Source organism: Callorhinus ursinus, unplaced genomic scaffold, assembly GCF_003265705.2.
Source record: "Callorhinus ursinus isolate GAN/ISIS: 27379988/994484 unplaced genomic scaffold, GSC_fseal_2.0 scaffold23, whole genome shotgun sequence".
In the NCBI taxonomy this organism is placed as follows: domain Eukaryota; kingdom Metazoa; phylum Chordata; class Mammalia; order Carnivora; family Otariidae; genus Callorhinus; species Callorhinus ursinus.
In genome coordinates, this window is record NW_027397085.1 from 7,321,989 (window position 1) to 7,339,483 (window position 17,495).

The 17,495-nt window shown below is 44.5% G+C and overlaps 1 protein-coding gene across 1 annotated transcript in view; it reads right to left on the reverse strand.

Annotated features, from left to right (window-relative positions):
- The window catches only part of MAP1B (microtubule associated protein 1B), a 90,668-nt gene extending 73,414 nt beyond the window's left edge, over window positions 1-17,254 (reverse strand). Inside the window, exons 1-2 of the mRNA XM_025892880.2 lie at window positions 16,892-17,254; window positions 8,937-9,038 (exon numbers count right to left, since the gene is read on the reverse strand). Of these exons, the coding sequence (XP_025748665.2) occupies window positions 8,937-9,038; window positions 16,892-17,075 (286 nt within the window). The 5' untranslated portion in view covers window positions 17,076-17,254. The remainder of the gene's footprint in view (window positions 1-8,936; window positions 9,039-16,891) is intronic.
- Between the last annotated feature and the right edge of the window lie 241 nt (window positions 17,255-17,495).

Genomic DNA, 17,495 nt, shown 5'->3' on the forward strand with positions numbered 1-17,495 from the left:
TCCACTGACCATCTCTTGTTTTATAGAACTATCAGCTGGCAGAACGAAATTCCAGATACCCTCATCTAGTCTAACCCCTTTATGTTGCAAAAGAGGAAAGGCCTCCCAGCAACTTTTCAGGGGGCTACATGGGCAACAATGGTTTCAGGTGCCCCAGAGCTGCAGCATGAGGTCAGGCTCCGAGAACTCTCCGGACAGGGGAGAGACCTGGGAAGCAGCTCCCAACAGACATTCCCTCACTGCTTCTCTGGATATAGGAACAACTGAATCAGGTGCTTTCCATCTCCAAAGTGCCCATCTTAGCCTCGGGGCACTGAACCACTTACTGCAGATTTATTTTCACAAAATCTTTCCCTTTCACGATCTCTCCCAAGTGTCTTCAGAGTCTACCAATGGACAATTTTTCAGCACCCAAAGATGAAATCAAGCCTGTACATTGAGTTCAGCAGCTTTGTTCTCACATGCTTTCCGAGGGGGTGAATCCTTAAAAGGGCAATGCAGTCTTTTCATAAAGGGCTTAACTTAACATGTAGCTCCATACTAGGGAATAATTAATTCAGTTTGGATCCAAAATTCCGTGGTCACAAAGAGAAACCAGTACCTTAGATCTGTTGTATTTATGCCTCAATTTGCACAGGTTAGTACAATTTTGGTGCATATTTTTATGCATGTGTACTTTTTAAAATAGCCTGAACAAACAATTTACAGAAGGATCCTCCCGCAAAATTCCCATTTGACACATACTATACACTCACTTCTGTTAGTTATCTTATTTCCACATTCAATTGTAAATAACTCTCAGGCCAGGATTATATACACATCTTCTTATGGACTGCAGAGCCAGGAAATGAAACAGTGTCTTGCTGCAGACACTAGTTACATAAATATGTAATGATAGACTGGCTCATAATAGGGCACCTTCTAAAAAAGATGTATCATATACTGTGAAAAGATCATCTTCTTTCCGATGGATCAGTATATGATAAGGAATCCCTCCCCGCCTCCTTCCCTTCCCACAGCCTTCTCGTGCTTGGTCACAAACATTAAAAAGGGAGGCGTTCCAGCAAGCAGTTTTCACGTTTCCCTGGTCTTTTATAGACGTCAAACCCCAGGAGAGTTTAGAAGGCAAAACACAATGCTCAAAATGGCTGAGGAGCTCTGCACCAAGAGCATGTTGTTGGCCTGGGCTACAAAATCCATTCCATCTTCAGCTTTATTGCTCTCAAGTGAACTTCCCCAAATGTGACATTTCCATTGACTGCCATTTCAGGAACCAAAAAGCAACGTCTGTATGGAGCAGTGTGCTTGGGGCAAAGTACACTAGAAAAGAGGGGTCCCTCTGGGGAGCAGCAGTTCCTTCCCCAGACTATCCCTGTGACATGCAAACAAAGAATCCATGAATTGGGTCCAAAATGCTCAATTGTGGCTCATCTACTGACGGCCTCCAATGCCAACCTGCTGATAAAGGGCAGGTTCGGAGAACTTGCCAAACGGAGGCAGTCTTTGGGTAGTTCATATTTTATCTGAGCCCTCAAGGAAATTAACCCCACAGGGCAATTCTTAGAGGCAACCTCAGTGGGAGTCTTTTAAAATGAGGTGTGGTACAACGGCAGAGAGGAGACACATCCAATAAAACACCGCTTGCCCTAGGCTTGTAGTGTTTATTTTTAATTAGGCAATTTTATGTTTAAATCATGTGTGGCCTCTTGGTGCATTTTCCGTCAGCCGACCTCTTGGCAGTCCTCACTGTAGGCAGGTCTTTAACATAGGTTGGAATACTTTATAAAAACAACATTATTTTTGTCTTGTGTTTATGTTAATTTCCGCAGTGCCTATGGGCCATTTTTAATTGTGCTTCCCCAGGGGCGCTTCTCACTTTCTCACATTTCTCTAGGACCATGGAAATCTGACTTCACACGCAATAGAAATTACCCTTAGACCACAGAGAGAAAACAAAAGGCGTAAGCCCGGGAGTATGATGTTTGAGGATACTTGATGGTTGCCTAGGTAGCGTTTAATTAGCCCTGGGTTGTGGCTGGGGGAGGCGGTGCCGGTACCTGGGTAACCTTTGTCATTATGACTAAATCTGCCCTTGAACAATCAAAATGCAATGCTTGTTATGATCTCCATTCTTACCCCTTATCTTCTATAAGGATTTGAGTAAATCTGCTTCTTTCTCCCTCCCTCCCTCTCTCTCTCTTTTACGCACTTTGTAAATTAAGAAAATACTCTTTGTTAGTGTTCTTTAAAGCTGTGAATGATTTATTTTCCCAAGTAAACCGTCAACAGTGGGATACCTCATTCTTCCATACATCCCTGAACAATTCCTTGCCTAATAATAAGCACTAAAAAATACTACTTGCCATTTATTTAAAGCAATCTATTAGTTTATACTTTATTCCTCATCTTTCATCCTTATTTCCAGCATGCAAGGCAAGAAAAAGCAAAGGGACTTGCTGGAGTTGCTTGATGGTTTGCTGATGTTGCTGCTTTAAAAAGAAAAACAAACAAAACAACAACAATAAATCTCTACCAGCAAAAAACCATGGGCTTTCTTTGTTCTCTGGAAATGAAGACAAAAGCACTAACATTCAGCATGAGAGGCTGTCCTTGGTTGGCCATGTTAACAGCTGTTCTGAAATCCACTTAGTTGGATTTAATGGCGGGGTTATTAACATACCCCAAAATGGCTACTGGGCCCGGGGAGCCACTTTTCTGCCACCTTCCTGCCTGAGTGTATCTGTGCTGAGTGGTTTCACAGTGCCCATTAGGAATGGCTTCAGAACCATTACAGCCAGCAGACTAAAACACTCTTTTTACTCTAGGAAAAAAAAGTGAGATGAATAGGTATTTCCAGGGTGGTCTGAATGAGCCATCATTAACAACCCTGAGGAATGAAGGCACACGAACATGGCAATGAAACACCAAGTTATTCCTCTCCGTTGGCCACACCTACACCAGAAAAAAAAAAAAAAAATCACACTAGTGTGTGACCAAAATATAAACCTTGCAGGAGTTTACGCCTTGTGTTGCATACACTACAAAATTCTGGTTCTTCACCACAGAAAGCTTGGCCCTTTCACTGTTTCAACTAAATGCAGGTGGGGGTGACCAGGCCATTCCAAGCTCCATGTTCAGGCTGCAATGTATGAATGGGAGCAGTGGAGCGGGAGGGGCTGCCAATTCTCCACCAGCCAACCACAACCGGGTGGGAAGGCTGAGGGCAGGGGGCAAGTGGGAGAAAGGCCAGTGGTTTGCATGAAAATGGAAGTTCCCTTCCCAGGCACACACATTGACCTCAATGGATGTTAAACAGAGGTCTGGTTGCTTCCACAGAATAAGGCACTGTGTTTGTGGTTTTCTTCTCCTACCAGGGTTCCTCCCGTAACCTTGGATGATGGTGCAATGAGAAAAGATGAGCCCTGTGGGCATGTGGGCGAGCGTCTGTACATATGCATGTGCAACGTGGGAGAGAGAGACAGAGCCAGAGACAGAGAGAGAAAAGGAAGATCAAGTATTTGCCTTCCGTAGGAAATCACAGGTTGCGTGAGGGTTAAGTCAACCTCCTGCACGCAACTAAACGTGTATTTGTGTGCTTTATTGTTTTAAGATTGGGAATGGGGCTGAAAACACATTCATTACTCACTGTCATAGAGCAGTTGACGTATTCTAGGCACATACAATTAAGCTATAATTCTGTACGACAGACTAAACATCCAAGTCTAGACTGACAGAGAAGGCAACTAAAAATATTCTTAGACCTCTTCTGAGAGCACGTCAGCATTTTCTTATCATTCTACTGGCAAATATTGTAAAACCTTGCCTCATTGATGTCAGAGGGAGTAGAGGATTCATATGACTTAAATTCAAAAGGCTTGATTTTAATTCTCCATCAAAAACCAATCTAGAGGCCAGATATTTTTAGCAGTCATGCCACACAAATCCAAGGATCCTCAGCCGTGGTTTGTGTATCTTCCAGAGAAAAGGCATGGGTTCTTAAGCAGAATCACCCGTAGACACATTACAAAACCAATCACATTGCACAAAGATCTTCGTGAGTGTGATAATTCCTAAATTACAAAATTATTGACAAAATGTAAATATGCCAAGTCTTACTATTGATTCCATTGACTAAGAAAATAATCCACCAGAAATCTTGGCTTCTTAAAATTGACAAGGTCTATGGCCACTTGTTGATTGGAGAGAGAACCAAGTACTTGAATGGAGGGGCAGAAGTTACCCAGGGATGGATTATCACAGTGAGAAAGCATGCTAGCATCCTCACTGACATCAGCATCTTGGCACGGGCACCAACAGGACCATTTTACAAACGGTCTCCAGCGCTGCCCAAAGGTTCTGCTATGCCAGCACCTTAACACATTGCCTCCTTTTTGCTCTCATGCTCAAAGGACCTTCCTAAACTCAGTCATACAGTGTTGCTGCCCCCTACCCACAACCGGCAGCTATGTGTCTTCTGATAATACTGGGGCAATTGTTTCTCTGAAAAACATCTTTGATACAAATTTTAGTACTATTACAAAAAGGAAGCCAGCCAATGTCTAAAGCCCCCCAGATAATAATAATAATCAGCAAATACCCAACTCAAATACATTTCCAACGAAAGAGACACTTGGAACACTAACTTACATTTACTGTTTTACCACGTGACAAAGCACTATTTGAAGATCTTTACACGCATTCACTCATTTGACCCTCACGAAAGTTCTATGAGGTAGAACTATGAGGTAGAAGTGTCTGTCCCTATTTTACAGACACTAAAACTGAGGCATAGAATGATTAAGTAACTTGCCCAACACCCTATAGCCAATAAATGTCAGCTAGGATCAAAACTCAGGTAGGTTAGCTCCAGAATACCCACTCTTAACCGTTATGCTATGTTGGTGGGGAGGATTTGGGTTATCAAATTTTTAAAATTACTTTAATAGGCAGATAGAAGTGGCAAATGATGGAAAAAAGAAAACTGAAATTAATTTTCACTCTGCTGCCCCTTGCTCTGAGATTGATTTGTACTTGTTTGATGTTTTGAAATGATGCCTAGCACAGATAATCATGGGGTGCTTCTTAGAACCACTAGGAGATATCCTTCTCTATTGTTATAATAAAAGATTTAAAGTTACATTAGGGGAAAAAAGCAAATAAGAATAGAGAATGAAATAAGTGCTATACAGCATGGTAAGCCTAGCTCTACTCTTATGGTGAGACTTACAAAAATGATTCTCAGCCAACATGATTAAGGTACAAAACACATGCTATAATATATAAAGACTTTTGATAGTACTGGAATTCATAAATATAAGGAAACAAGATGATGGCTTTATTTTGAAAAGACTCAATTATTGGACTTCCCTTGAGTAAAAGACTGGAGAGGATTCATGATGGAGTACCTAACCTCTTCTCTCAAGATAACTAGTCTTGCTGGACCCCAACTTAGATGTGGCCAAGAATGGTTTTACAACAGGGCAAAACAGCAGACCAGCTCTGGGCTCAAAGCAGGTGTTTGCTGAGTGATCTTTAGGCAAGTCAATGCTGCAATAGGTTCCAGAGAGTAAAAGATGGCCTGGACGACTGATCGTTCCAAAACTTATAGTATGCCAGAGCTGGGGAGGCTTAGTGATCCCAGGACTCAGTTCCGGGGAACTCGGGGAACCACCACCTCACCATTCATACAATCCGACCCCCATCTTGTACAGAGAAAGCACTCCTGTTCCAGCTTCCTGCTCAAAGGATATTTTTGTTCAAGATGACTAAATCTTCCAGAGTGGGCTTGAATGAGACCTGCAATCCTGAAGAAATAGCCAACTGAATCTCACAATCATCTTTAAAAATTAATACAAGAGGTAAACTAGTATCAGACATACAGGAGCTGGTGCCACCCGCATGATCTGTCAGCTGCCTGGGAGGCTACCACCAGTGTTTGATAAGTGATCTCCAGTGCTTAAAAACAACAACAAAGGAATAATAACATGAACGAAAAACAGATGAGAGAGCAACCCTAGGGGTGCCTGGGTGGCTCAGCCGGTTAAGCGTCTGCCTTCAGCTCAGATCATGATCCCAGGGTCCTGGGATCGAGTCCCGCATCGGGCTCCCTGCTCAGCAGGGAGCCTGCTTCTCCCTCTGCCTGCTGCTCCCCCTGCTTGTGCTCTCTCTCTCTCTCTGTGTGTCAAAAAAAAAAATAAAAGCTTTAAAAAAAAAAAAAAAAAAAAAAAAGAGCAACCCTAGCTCCTAATCTCTTTGTGTCAGGGAAGACAATGAATATTTGACTGTAACTCTGCTGGCCTAAAAAACCCAACGAAACACAAACTGTTCGGACTGGATGCAGGACTTTATGCTAGTCCACATGTGACTGCTGGATGCCCCCTCTCTCCCAAGAAAAACAGTGACCATGTGGGTTTTGTTCATCACTGTGTGCTCACAGACCCTCACCCCTTAGTGCCTGGCACAGTATAGGTGCTATTTAATTATTTCCTAACTGACTGGCTGAATGGCTTTATGTGTTTAAGGAATCCATCCTTCACCTTGCTCCTTGCCTCTAGGTTAACTTAGAATCTTGAAACTCTCAATGTAGAGATTCAGCTGGCTCCACTTTAGGGGCCTAAGGTACAGACACTAGTTCCTACAGAATTTCAGGGGGTGAGGGAGACCATTAGACTTGGACCCACTTAAAAACAGACTTCCAATTTCCCCTAAAATCTAGGCCTGTTTGTTCAGGAAAAGCTAAAGGTTTCTTTGGGTCTAATCCAGTGAACAGCCTGCAATGTCCACTCACCCCGTTCTGCATCCATGTCTTCTAACATGACATCTCTTTTCTCCAAAACACACTTACTTACCTGAAACTGAATCTGACCTGTGCTTCCCTCATCTACTGTAGTCTTGGTTAAAAACCTTCATGCCACTCTGAGTGCTCCCCACACAAGGGCTATACTCCCATGGCTTGGTTCTAGATGTTCAGTCCTCAGCGGGGAGGCCCGGCCCTGCATAGTGAGCTCTTAGGCTTAAAAGGGAAGGTCCTAACACACACCCTGTCCAAGTCAGCAAGAATGGTAGGACTGCTGCATGTCCAGAGGCCCATCTCTAGACATAGTGGCTAGCACAGCACTGATACACAGCTAGGTAGGTAACAGGAAAGAGCAGCAAAAGGAGGGAAAACAAGGTACCCTGGGCTAAAGTGGTGGTTGGGAGGACCTGACCTTCTGAGTCCACAAGAGTAATTTTAGGTCTTTGGTCCAGAAATGGTAAATTCTTCAGCAGTTCTTGCAAGCCTTTCATTTTGCAATACACAGCTGTCATTTTGCCAAGTCAATCCAAGGATGAATGAACACAATAGGAATCACATGACTTGTTTAAAAAAAAAAAAAGGTAGTTTTACAAACATTCTTAGTAAGAAAGCCAGAACAATCCACAGAGAAACGATAAAAACTTGCCTTTTCCATTTCGAAACATACTTGTTGGAAAAGGGTACTTCTCTTTTTTTAATTTTTGTGAGTTTTTTTTTAAGACCTTATTTATTTATTTATTTGACAGAGAGAGACACAGCGAGAGAGGGAACACAAGCAGGGGGAGTGAGAGAGGGAGAAGCAGGCTTCCCGCGGAGCAGGGAGCCCGGTGCGGGGCTTGATCCCAGGACCCCGGGGGTCCTGACCTGAGCCGAAGGCAGATGCTTAATGTCTGAACCACCCAGGTGCCCCTATTTTTGTGAGATGTTTTTAAAAGTTATAGAGATGTGCAAGACAAAAAAACACAACACAATAACGCAAGAAGCAACCATATACTGTACCTTTACTTCATCAAGTCATGTGCTGTCTGATAGTCTCTGGATCATTTTTTTTTTCCTCAAAGCAAAGTTGCTTAAAAGCTGATTTTTCACGTGGCTTTGCAGCAAGTTAACTTTTAACGAACCAGTTTCTTCTACGTTTTTCTTAGCACATTTACTCAATTCTGTGCTTGAAAGCAACAATTCATTCGGACAACTGAAATGTATGGGATTTCATTCTAACATCAAACTCAAAAAGAAGAACCAGGGTAGTCCCACGGGCAGATTGCTGCAGCCGAGTGTGATTCATGAAGCCATGACATTCGATAAGTGGTTTCAAATCTCAGTATGTAGAAGGTTAAGGGAATATGATGTAATCAATCAAAAACAGGCAGAACACCATCCTGATTTTATACCAATGCCAATAAAATTAGCAATCATACAACAGAATCATGTAGACAGAAAAGAGCTTTCTCTATTTCACATAAAAATTTAAGTGAGATCCAAGAAATAAAATGCAAGACGGCTGTCTGTGATAGATCAATGGCAGAGCTTTTGAGAAACACAGGTTGGGAGTCTTTATGGGCCAGCACCTCTGCTCATAATCCTCAAAGGTGACCAAGAGGGAGAACTATGGATCACTGCTCACAAGAGGAAGGTAAGGTGGGCCAGTCTCTGTTCATCCCCAGGCCTAGAGACAGAGGTCAGAGTACCACCCTACTGAGGCGGCTGGCTACTGGTAGCATCTCCACATGTAACCTAATTTTTGTATCCTTACCTTTACTCTGCAGTATTCTTTTTCGTCTCTGAAAAAAAGGCTATTTTAATAGCAGTTTGGAATTTCAGACTCTTTTACCCACACCAAGAAAAGTGGGTGACAATGCAATGATGAAATGATGAGATAGATAGATAGATAGATAGATCCCAGAACTTTAAAACTTTTCACTAAGAATCCACAAAATAGATAACTCACACAGTGATAACTTAGAATTGGCTTTCTTAAAAGGTTGCTTCTGGCTAACCTAGTTAATAATAACAAATATAAAGAAACCTTTAGCAGTAAGAGGAAAGTCTTTTTGATGCCCTGGGCAAAGCTTTCCGGTCATTGGCCTGTTCCCCGGTCCTTTCAAAGTCTAGGCTGACTAACACTGAACCACAGCCTCACCTGGCACTTCAGGAGAGAATCTAGCAGAGTGTCGAGACACAAAAAGTTTCAGTTCTTGGTCCAGGTTGCATTCAATCAGGTTGGTGTCCCATGATCGGATTCCTAAGGAGGGAAAGGAGGAGAATTGACAGAGTTCCAGTTAGTCATTTCAGAGTGGTTTGCAAAACATCATTGTGACATTTCTCAGGCTTTAAGGGAGGATGTGGAAACTTCTTTTCTGAAGAGCTTGGTGGCTAGCAGGGGATGCCCACAAAATGCGAGGGCTGGGGAGGTCTCCCTACCAGGCCACAAAAGAGGGATAACAAGCAGTGTGGACTGAACTTCTGCCCCTCATAAAATGTCAATGCAGCTTTTCTGGGAGAGTAAAGAAAACAGTTATTAGGAAAATGACAGGCTTTACTCTAGGGAAGGAGTAGAAAGGACAGGAAGATGGTTAAGTTCTATAGCAGTGAGGAGGCCACCAGATCATCTCTAGGCTTCGCAGGGTCCACTCGTAGGTGGCAAGGAAATGGAGAGTGAGGGTGGGGGGGCTGGCATTCAAATCCAGGCTTTTGTTTTCAAAATGGTAGTGTTTGCAGTGTGCACATGCATTTTGTGCGCACACATGGTTTCTTTTCTTTACCCATCCCATTTTTGACCTGGGTTTCTCAACTCCCAGATACCAATCCAAAATGTGCGCGATCTTTGATAAGAAGACTGGATCTCAATCTTAAAGACTTGCCCTCTCTGTCCGCCCCTTCATTTATTTTACCTGACTAGCTTGGCAGGTAGTTCTCTCATTCACAATTGTTAGTTGTACTCAATTTTCTTATCCAGAGGCAAAAAATGTGGCAACATTTTACACTTTAAAAAAAATTCTACAGAGCCAGGGGCCACGAACTGTCTCTTCCCACACACATTCAGGCTTCCTTCCATTCACTAGGCTGGGGTGGGAGGAACTTGGATACCCTACCTCCCTCATCTCCTTCTCCCCCTGTCCTTCTACAGGAGATGGCCAGAGGGACCCCGGAGGACATGGAAGAAGGGAGAACTGGGGAGCAAGCCAGGGAAAACTGGGAAACCACAAAACTCTGGAATGTGTTTTTTTAATGTATTATTTTTTATGTATTATGTAGTATTTTTTAATGTATTTTTTATGTATCTTTATACTTTCCCAAATAGGTAGCTCATGGTGGAGCCCTTAGGCAGTATCCATGATTGTACCGTTGCATGGAGCATCCTCAATTGCAACAACAGCCATTTATTGCATACCTACTAAGAGCAGGGGCTTGAACCTCCAGGTAAAATATAGCAGACAAACTGTCTCTAAATAAACACAGGGTCATTTAATCACTTTTGCTGGTCATTAGTCATTCAAACAGACTTGGGAGTATAAATGGCAGTGCATTATTTAAACACACCCATAAATCCTTAATGCCTGTCTGTATTTACCCCCATTTATATCTTGTTCAGTCTTCTTATCTTGCAAAGAAACAAGATACGCGTGTGTGTATGCTTTTACGTGTGTGTGTGTATATATATGTATATGTGTGTCTTGTATATGTATAAAATGTATTACACAAAGATTCTGGAAACTCAGTTGACTGCACATCTAGACTATCTTCAGATTATACACCAAACACCTTTCAACTGTGAGGAATATTTTCAAATAGATGCATGTCCACCAATTAGAGACAGAAACTGATCATGCAATCCATGGGAAGAATTCAGGTGTGGAAGAGTTAACATTCCTAAAGAGACACTAAATTATAAAGGAGAATTTTATGGGTCTCCCTGGAAACAGCAACAGCCTCAGCTTGCATTTGTGCTAATGGAGTATTTAAATTTTAACAAGAAAGGCATGTTGAGATTTTGCAGATCTTTTTAGTGCAGAAATGATAAATGGGTTCTTTTTGTTTCACAGGAAGCTTGACAGGTTGAGAGTTCTGAATTCATTAGAATATTTTACTTCAACGTATACACTATATACTGGGCTAGTATGAAAAACGTTCAAGCTCCTGTCTGAGCTGCTTAATTGGTAATTGTTAACTGGATTCTCTGTGCGCCAGGTCTGAGCGCCACTTTATCTCCTGGCTTGTCAAATTGGCTCACTAAGTTAATAATGAGACATATGTATTTAAATTAAATTCATACGATTTTTCTGCCTTTGTTCTACGTTATGTCCAAATTGCTCCATCATTTGAAAGACTTCATCTAGGGTTATATGTAGACTTGCTCTTATATTATTGTTTGCCATTTTCCCCTCGACTTCAATTAACTTGTCATGACATATGCAATTAAATGTTTGCTTTATATTTCATAAACTCCTGGCTGTATGATTTGTAATTTAACAAGGGAAAAAGCACAAAACAGAAAAACCACCTAGAAATTGATTTTTAAATTACACTAGTAAAAGGCCGATAAAAATAATATATCTCAGATTTTTTACTGCCAATGAAACTAAAAATTTAGGGTTCTCTTTTCAAAGGAGCAATTTCCAGCCAAATTATGTCTTAACAATGCATAATTCACTACTACCACTTATAAAATAAAGGTTACAAAGGACTTACTGGTTATTTTAGTTGGAAAGGAAAATTTTGGAATGAGGCCACTTTCTATACCAATTTTAGAAATAATATACTTTGTACCTTCTACTGGATGATACAGTAAAGAGAAATACTATTTCTCAATGAAGGCTCCTATTGCATTTAGTAGGTTTATATATCTTCCCTCTGTGCCTAACAGGAAGCCAACAGTAGGCCCTCTACAGCTTACAGGACAGAAAAATATCTTTGGCTCTTGCCACACTCTCTTTCCTGAGCCTTTGCTTCTCCAGCACTCTATGAAGACTGTGCCGCTTACTGGCTTACCTACGTCGGGGCAGAACAGAACAACTCCACCAACTGAAGGTCAACCTCCATTTATTAAATTTCTAGGCCCAGAGGACACCTGTCACCCCTGGGAACTGACTTATGGCTAGGCATCCTGAGAATTCTCCCACCTAATCTGGGGCTGGTGCCCAGCGGTAGAACCACCACTGTCTGAAGGCCAGTCCTCCAGCCAAGGGGACTGAGGGTAACAAAGATCTTCTTATCTCAGTTCTCTGAATCCAGGGGAAAGCAAGGCACAAAAGGGAGGCTAAAGTGCACCTAAAGTTTACAGATCGAAAAGGAAGAAATGAAAAGCCTGTGTGTGTGTGTGTGTGTGTGTGTGTGTGTGTGTGTGTGGCGGGGGGGGTGTTCATTACAGGACAAGTCAGGGTGAACAATGAAGAGCCACTTTCCCTTACTTTATACAGGTTATATCTTGCCAAGCCTACCAATCATGCAAGCATTTTGCATGGTTATTTAATAAAACCAACAATTTTTAAAAAGCACCTCCCATTTAAAGACTAAAATCTATATTCCTAAAAGAGACAATAAGTTGGAAAAACCAGGAAAATGATCATTCATTACATGTTGAAATGGCACATGGGTTCTACCTGACAGTTATTTGGGCCTTTGAAACTTGACTTTTTTTTCCCTATGAACTTTTTAAAAAATCCCTCTGATCCATAGGCTTTGGGATATTTTTTGCTAGTACCTAAATGGTTAACCTATGAACTGTAAGATTTGATCTGTAAAACTATGCTAAAAAAGTGATCAGGAGGCAGATTAGAATCATAAACTAAAGAAACAGAATTAAAACAAAAAAAGAGCTAAATTCAAGGTTTACTTCTCAAAGTTTTCCTATTTTTTCCCTTGACCAAACTTTCAACTGGCTTTTTTTTCTTTTTCTTAAGCCAACAACTCGATGTTCATAACATATATGCAATGCAGGCAACACCTTACATAGAGTTCATCATTTGAAAGCATTGATGATAAATAATTTAGATGTTTTGATAGCTTCCCACATTGGAAACAAACAAAAGAAGTGATTTATAATTATTATTGGTCTAAAAGTTAGAACTTATTTAAAAAGGAAGCCTTTAGAGAAGATTAAGAATGAATCATCAATTTAATGACCTTACATTTGGGGACTGGCTTGGATTTCAGCATGGATCATAGAACCCTTACCAGATAATACCAATTAAGCAGTACAAGCAGAAATCCATCTGCCTTTTGACTTTGAAAAGTATAAAGATGAACATAACATATATAACGCTCTCCAACACTTCTTCTAACCTTCACCATGTGTTGGTTTTTTTCCTGTTAAAACAAAATGAAAATTAAAGCCCAGATCTTTCCTGGGTTCTTAATTCTCTTGACCATCTTGAACTGAAGACAATCAATAAAGTAACATCAGAAGGTTACAATGTAATCAGCTAAACTTATATTTCAAAATCCAGGGCAGTAGATGTTACACACACCTATCTTTTTATAAACAAATCTTGTTGATTCCCAACCTTAACCAGAGAAAAGTTACACTCTTTACCAGCAACTGAAAATGTCAAACTGACACTATTCTTTATATGTCTTAATTCCTATAAAGCAATAAAATAAAGCAATGAAAACTTTCATAAGGCTCTAGAATTCAGTCTGCAAGCCATGGATATATGTAGTCAATGTCCTAAAATAAACTGGAGGAGTGGAGGCTGTGCTAAAAATGGGGATGGCTATTAAGTCTAAGTTGGGGGCTAATTAGGAAGAGGGCGAAAGAGGTGCCAAGGAGTGGCATTTGGTGGTAACGACAGTGGTTTGGCATAAAGTGCTGCATACCTCACAAAATAAAGCTAGACCAGCCCAAGGGAAGACGATTGTTTCAAACTTGAGAAGATATGAGCAAACCTTACATTGCACATTTTGAATAATACAGTTGAGAAAATGAAGAACCATCTCTCTTCTGTGGTTTCAAAAAGCTTTACGAAGCATCCACATGGGGATGTTTCAGGCCTGTCGATTTATTGCATTACCACCATCTTCCTACAGGTTTATTTTCTAGGCTTCCCAAAGAACCCTCAGTAATCAGATGGCAAAATTCCAAGTCACCAGGGTCTCCAAACCCACAGAACATCAGTCAAAATGGGAGGGGAAACAGGAAGGAAGCCTAACAAAAGATGCACTGCATTCCCAGCCTGCAGCCCTCATTGGGAGCCGAATCCCCCGGAGCATCTCCATCTTGCTCCACACAACTCTGGCCCACAAGGAGGCCTGCAGGCCCCAGCAACAATAGCAGTGGTCTCAGAGTGACCTCTGGAGGACGCCCAGCTGGGACCTGCAGGCTGAGGCCGCGGCGAGTGTGTCAGGCACAGGGAAACAGAGCCAGCCTACCCTGTTGCTAAGTCATCTCAGACTCTGAAGAGCTAGGGGAGCAATTTCGCTTAGTACTGGAAGGCCCCGCCCGTAGCTTGAGCTGCATCTGAGACCCCGGGACCCAGGAGAGCAATCTCCAGAGGAAAAGCAGCATCTGTTACTGGGCGTGAGGAAATGGCTCTGCTCCCTCACTTGATTGATTGTTAATGGGCTCAATACAGCAATTTTGGAGTTTTGTGCAAAAACCTGACCAAATTAGAGAATTAAAAATCAGGAAGGCACAGTGATTGAAAAGGGAACATAAGGGGGCTTCCGGGATCCCAGCAATGCCTGTTTCTTGATCTAGGTAACACAGGTGTGTTCATTTTGTGAAAATTCACTGAGCTCCTCATCTGTGATTTGTGCCTTTTCCTCTCTATATATTACTTCAATAAATTAAAAAAATTAACGTCAGAAAGATAAATCTGAATTTTATTCCTGCACGCTAATAGTGTGAAAAGGTGTAAAGACAGGGCACTTCATAGCACTACCTGGATGCATCTATTTTTTCCCGCAAACAGAAGCAGACTGAATAAACCCCCTGAGGAATGGGGTACTGAAAGGATGATCAACACAGTAACAAAGCAAGAAGATAATTACGGTAGGAAGGTGATTGCTGAGCCACCTCCCTGCACAGGGCGCTGCCCACAAGTGGGTGGCTATACAAAGGCAAGCTCTGAAAACTGCCCTGTTTGATCTTCCTCTGATGTTTGTCTGCTCTGCACTAACATCATGACAGAGAAAACCGGTACCGGTGCAGTGCTGGCACTTCTGTCACTGAGGAGTGACGTGACCTTGAGCGGGTCCCCTATCCTTCCTGCCTCTCTGGGCCCCCATCTCTAAAATGGGCACCACATCGGGTGGTTCTGAAAATCTTATAGATAGCAAAGCACCTCCTAATGTATTATTATTGCCCGGCAACGGTGCTGACAATAATTGTTTTTAATCCAAAATCATTGATTCATATAGCAGCCACACCCAAAGTCAGTACGGGTGAAATTTTCCAAGGAGAAAATGTGCAAACTAAGAAGGGACCACATTAAAGGCCTATAGTTTGAAAATGAAGGGTTTTTGAGATGCTCAAATAAGGCATTTCGCTATTGAAATCTTATTCTTGAATTTTTTTCGAACAAAATTACACGACTCCATGCTGCTTTTTTTCTTTTTCTTTTTTTTTTTTTTTTTTTTAAGCTGAAAGGGAAAATCAGTGCTTTAAAGTTAAACAAAAGAACCAGGTCTGCAACTCCAGTCCCCACCCTGCAGCCTTTTGTTCTGGGGACAAGCGGCCGTTTCCAAATGCAGAGTCGGAAAACAAGCTTTAATTTTTTTCATCGAAAATAAGGTTTTCCTTTCATCTTTTATGGGGGTGGGGGGTGCCGGGAGCGGGGAACGAGGGCTGCGTGAACGCCCTTTGTCCGCCCCGGGCTGCCGTAGAGACCGCAGTGCGGACTGCACCACGCCCACCAGCCGGTGTCTCCAGGCAGAAACGTTTCAGCACCACCCCAAGAGAATAGAGTGCGGGCTGGGGCTGCGGAGGGACCTGGCGACCTCTGTCAGGGGCGAGGGGAGGTCTGGAACGCCAGGGGTGAAGGCAAAGGCAGAGACCAGAGCTGCCCACTCGGGGGGCTTCGAGCGCAACAAAGCCGGGCCGAGGGAGAAGTGGGGGTATGCAGCACCAAGCCCGAGGCCCGGGCGGAGCGCACGCCCGGCCGACCGCGCCCGATGGGGGCGCCGCAGTGCGGGGGGCAGGTGTGGCGAGCGGATGGGGGCACTGCGGCAACCCGGGTGGGGCTGGGGGGCGGGTCGGTCGCGCGCCTGAGGCTGAGCCTGCCGGGCCCTCACGGCCCCGCCCAGGGTTCTGGGCGAACCGCTATTCGGCCTCTGCAGAGCGCGCTCCTAGTGCGCGCACCGGGCGAGGCGCTGGCCCTACCCGCCGACACCCCCCCCCCAGCCCTCTTCCCCCTAAGCCATCACTACCGAGGCTGAGACTTTTGAAAGAAGAAGCTCCACCCCACAACTTGGGGTCCCATTGTCCTTTCTGAAAGCTGCAACCAGGGTCCCAGGGGCGGTAGCGAGGCGGGCGCCGTCTGGGAACCAAGCGCAGGCGGTTCTCCATCCCTGCGTCCCGGGTGGAGGTGGGGGGGGGGGGAAGCGGGCGTGGCCCCAGGACTAGCCTAGTCATTGCGAGGAAAGACCAAATCGGGAGGTTTTAAGCCAGAAAAGGCATTTCTCGGGGGCTGCGGTGACTGCGGTGAAGATGATTCCCACGCGGGCACTGGCACATGGTCTGCCGGCGAGGGGGAGAGGGGAGTCCCAGTATTTTGCGGGGGACAGGAGAGGACTAAAAGCAGTGTTGGCATCAAGCCCCCCCCCCGCCCCTTTTGCTCCCTGCGGTTTGGGCCTCTGCTCCTCCGACACCTGCATTTCATTTAGCAGGGGAGGCGGTGGCCAGTTCGGATCTGCAGACCCAGCCTGATGACAGAGCCCTCAAGGTTAGGAGAGACTCTCCCACTGGGTCTCAAATCTAACAACTCGCATTATTCTCCGAAATTAGCCCAAAAAAGAATCCGGACTGAGTGCGGGGGGTGGCGGGGAGAGGTGCGGGTGCGGGGCGCGCCTGAGAAGTAGGGTGGCCGTCGCGCCCTGGGTGGGGTCGCGTTTGCCCGTCTCCTCGAGCGCGTCCCCTGGGGACTCAGGGCCTCTTACCGAGTTCGATGTTGCCGATGGCGCGCCGTAGGTGCTCCTCGGTCACGATTTCGCCGACGACCACCAGCAGGTAGAACTTGCTGTCGAGGAAGCGATGCGACAGGCTAGGCGAGGTGGACGCCGCCGGGTTGGCGATGCTGCCGGACGGCTCCGGCTCGGCGGCTTCCACCACCACGGTCGCCATCCTGCCGGCCCGCTGTGCCTCGGCGAAGTGTCTGGGTCCCGCCGCTCGTCTCTTCTGCGGCAGTAGAAAGGATTATCTCCGAAGGTGCTGTCTCGGCTCCGCCCCCTGCGTCCCCCCTCCTCCTGGCGCTGCGCGCCGCCTCCCCCTCCGCCCTCTCCTAGAGCGAGCGGCGGAGAGGAGCGGGGAGTGAGAGAGGGCGGGGAGGCGGCGCCGCTTTTATACGGAGACTAGGCTGGGAGCCGGGAGGAGGAGGAAGAGGAGGAGGAAAGGACCACCCGGCACATCCTCACGCGGTGGCTGCCTCCGCTCTTCCAGCCGTTGGCCCAGGGCTGATGTCATCTGCAGCAAATCATCTCGCCGGCGGCCCGGAAGCTGGAGGGAAGAGGTGTGCGGACAATGGTCAGGGCAGGGCCGAGAGTC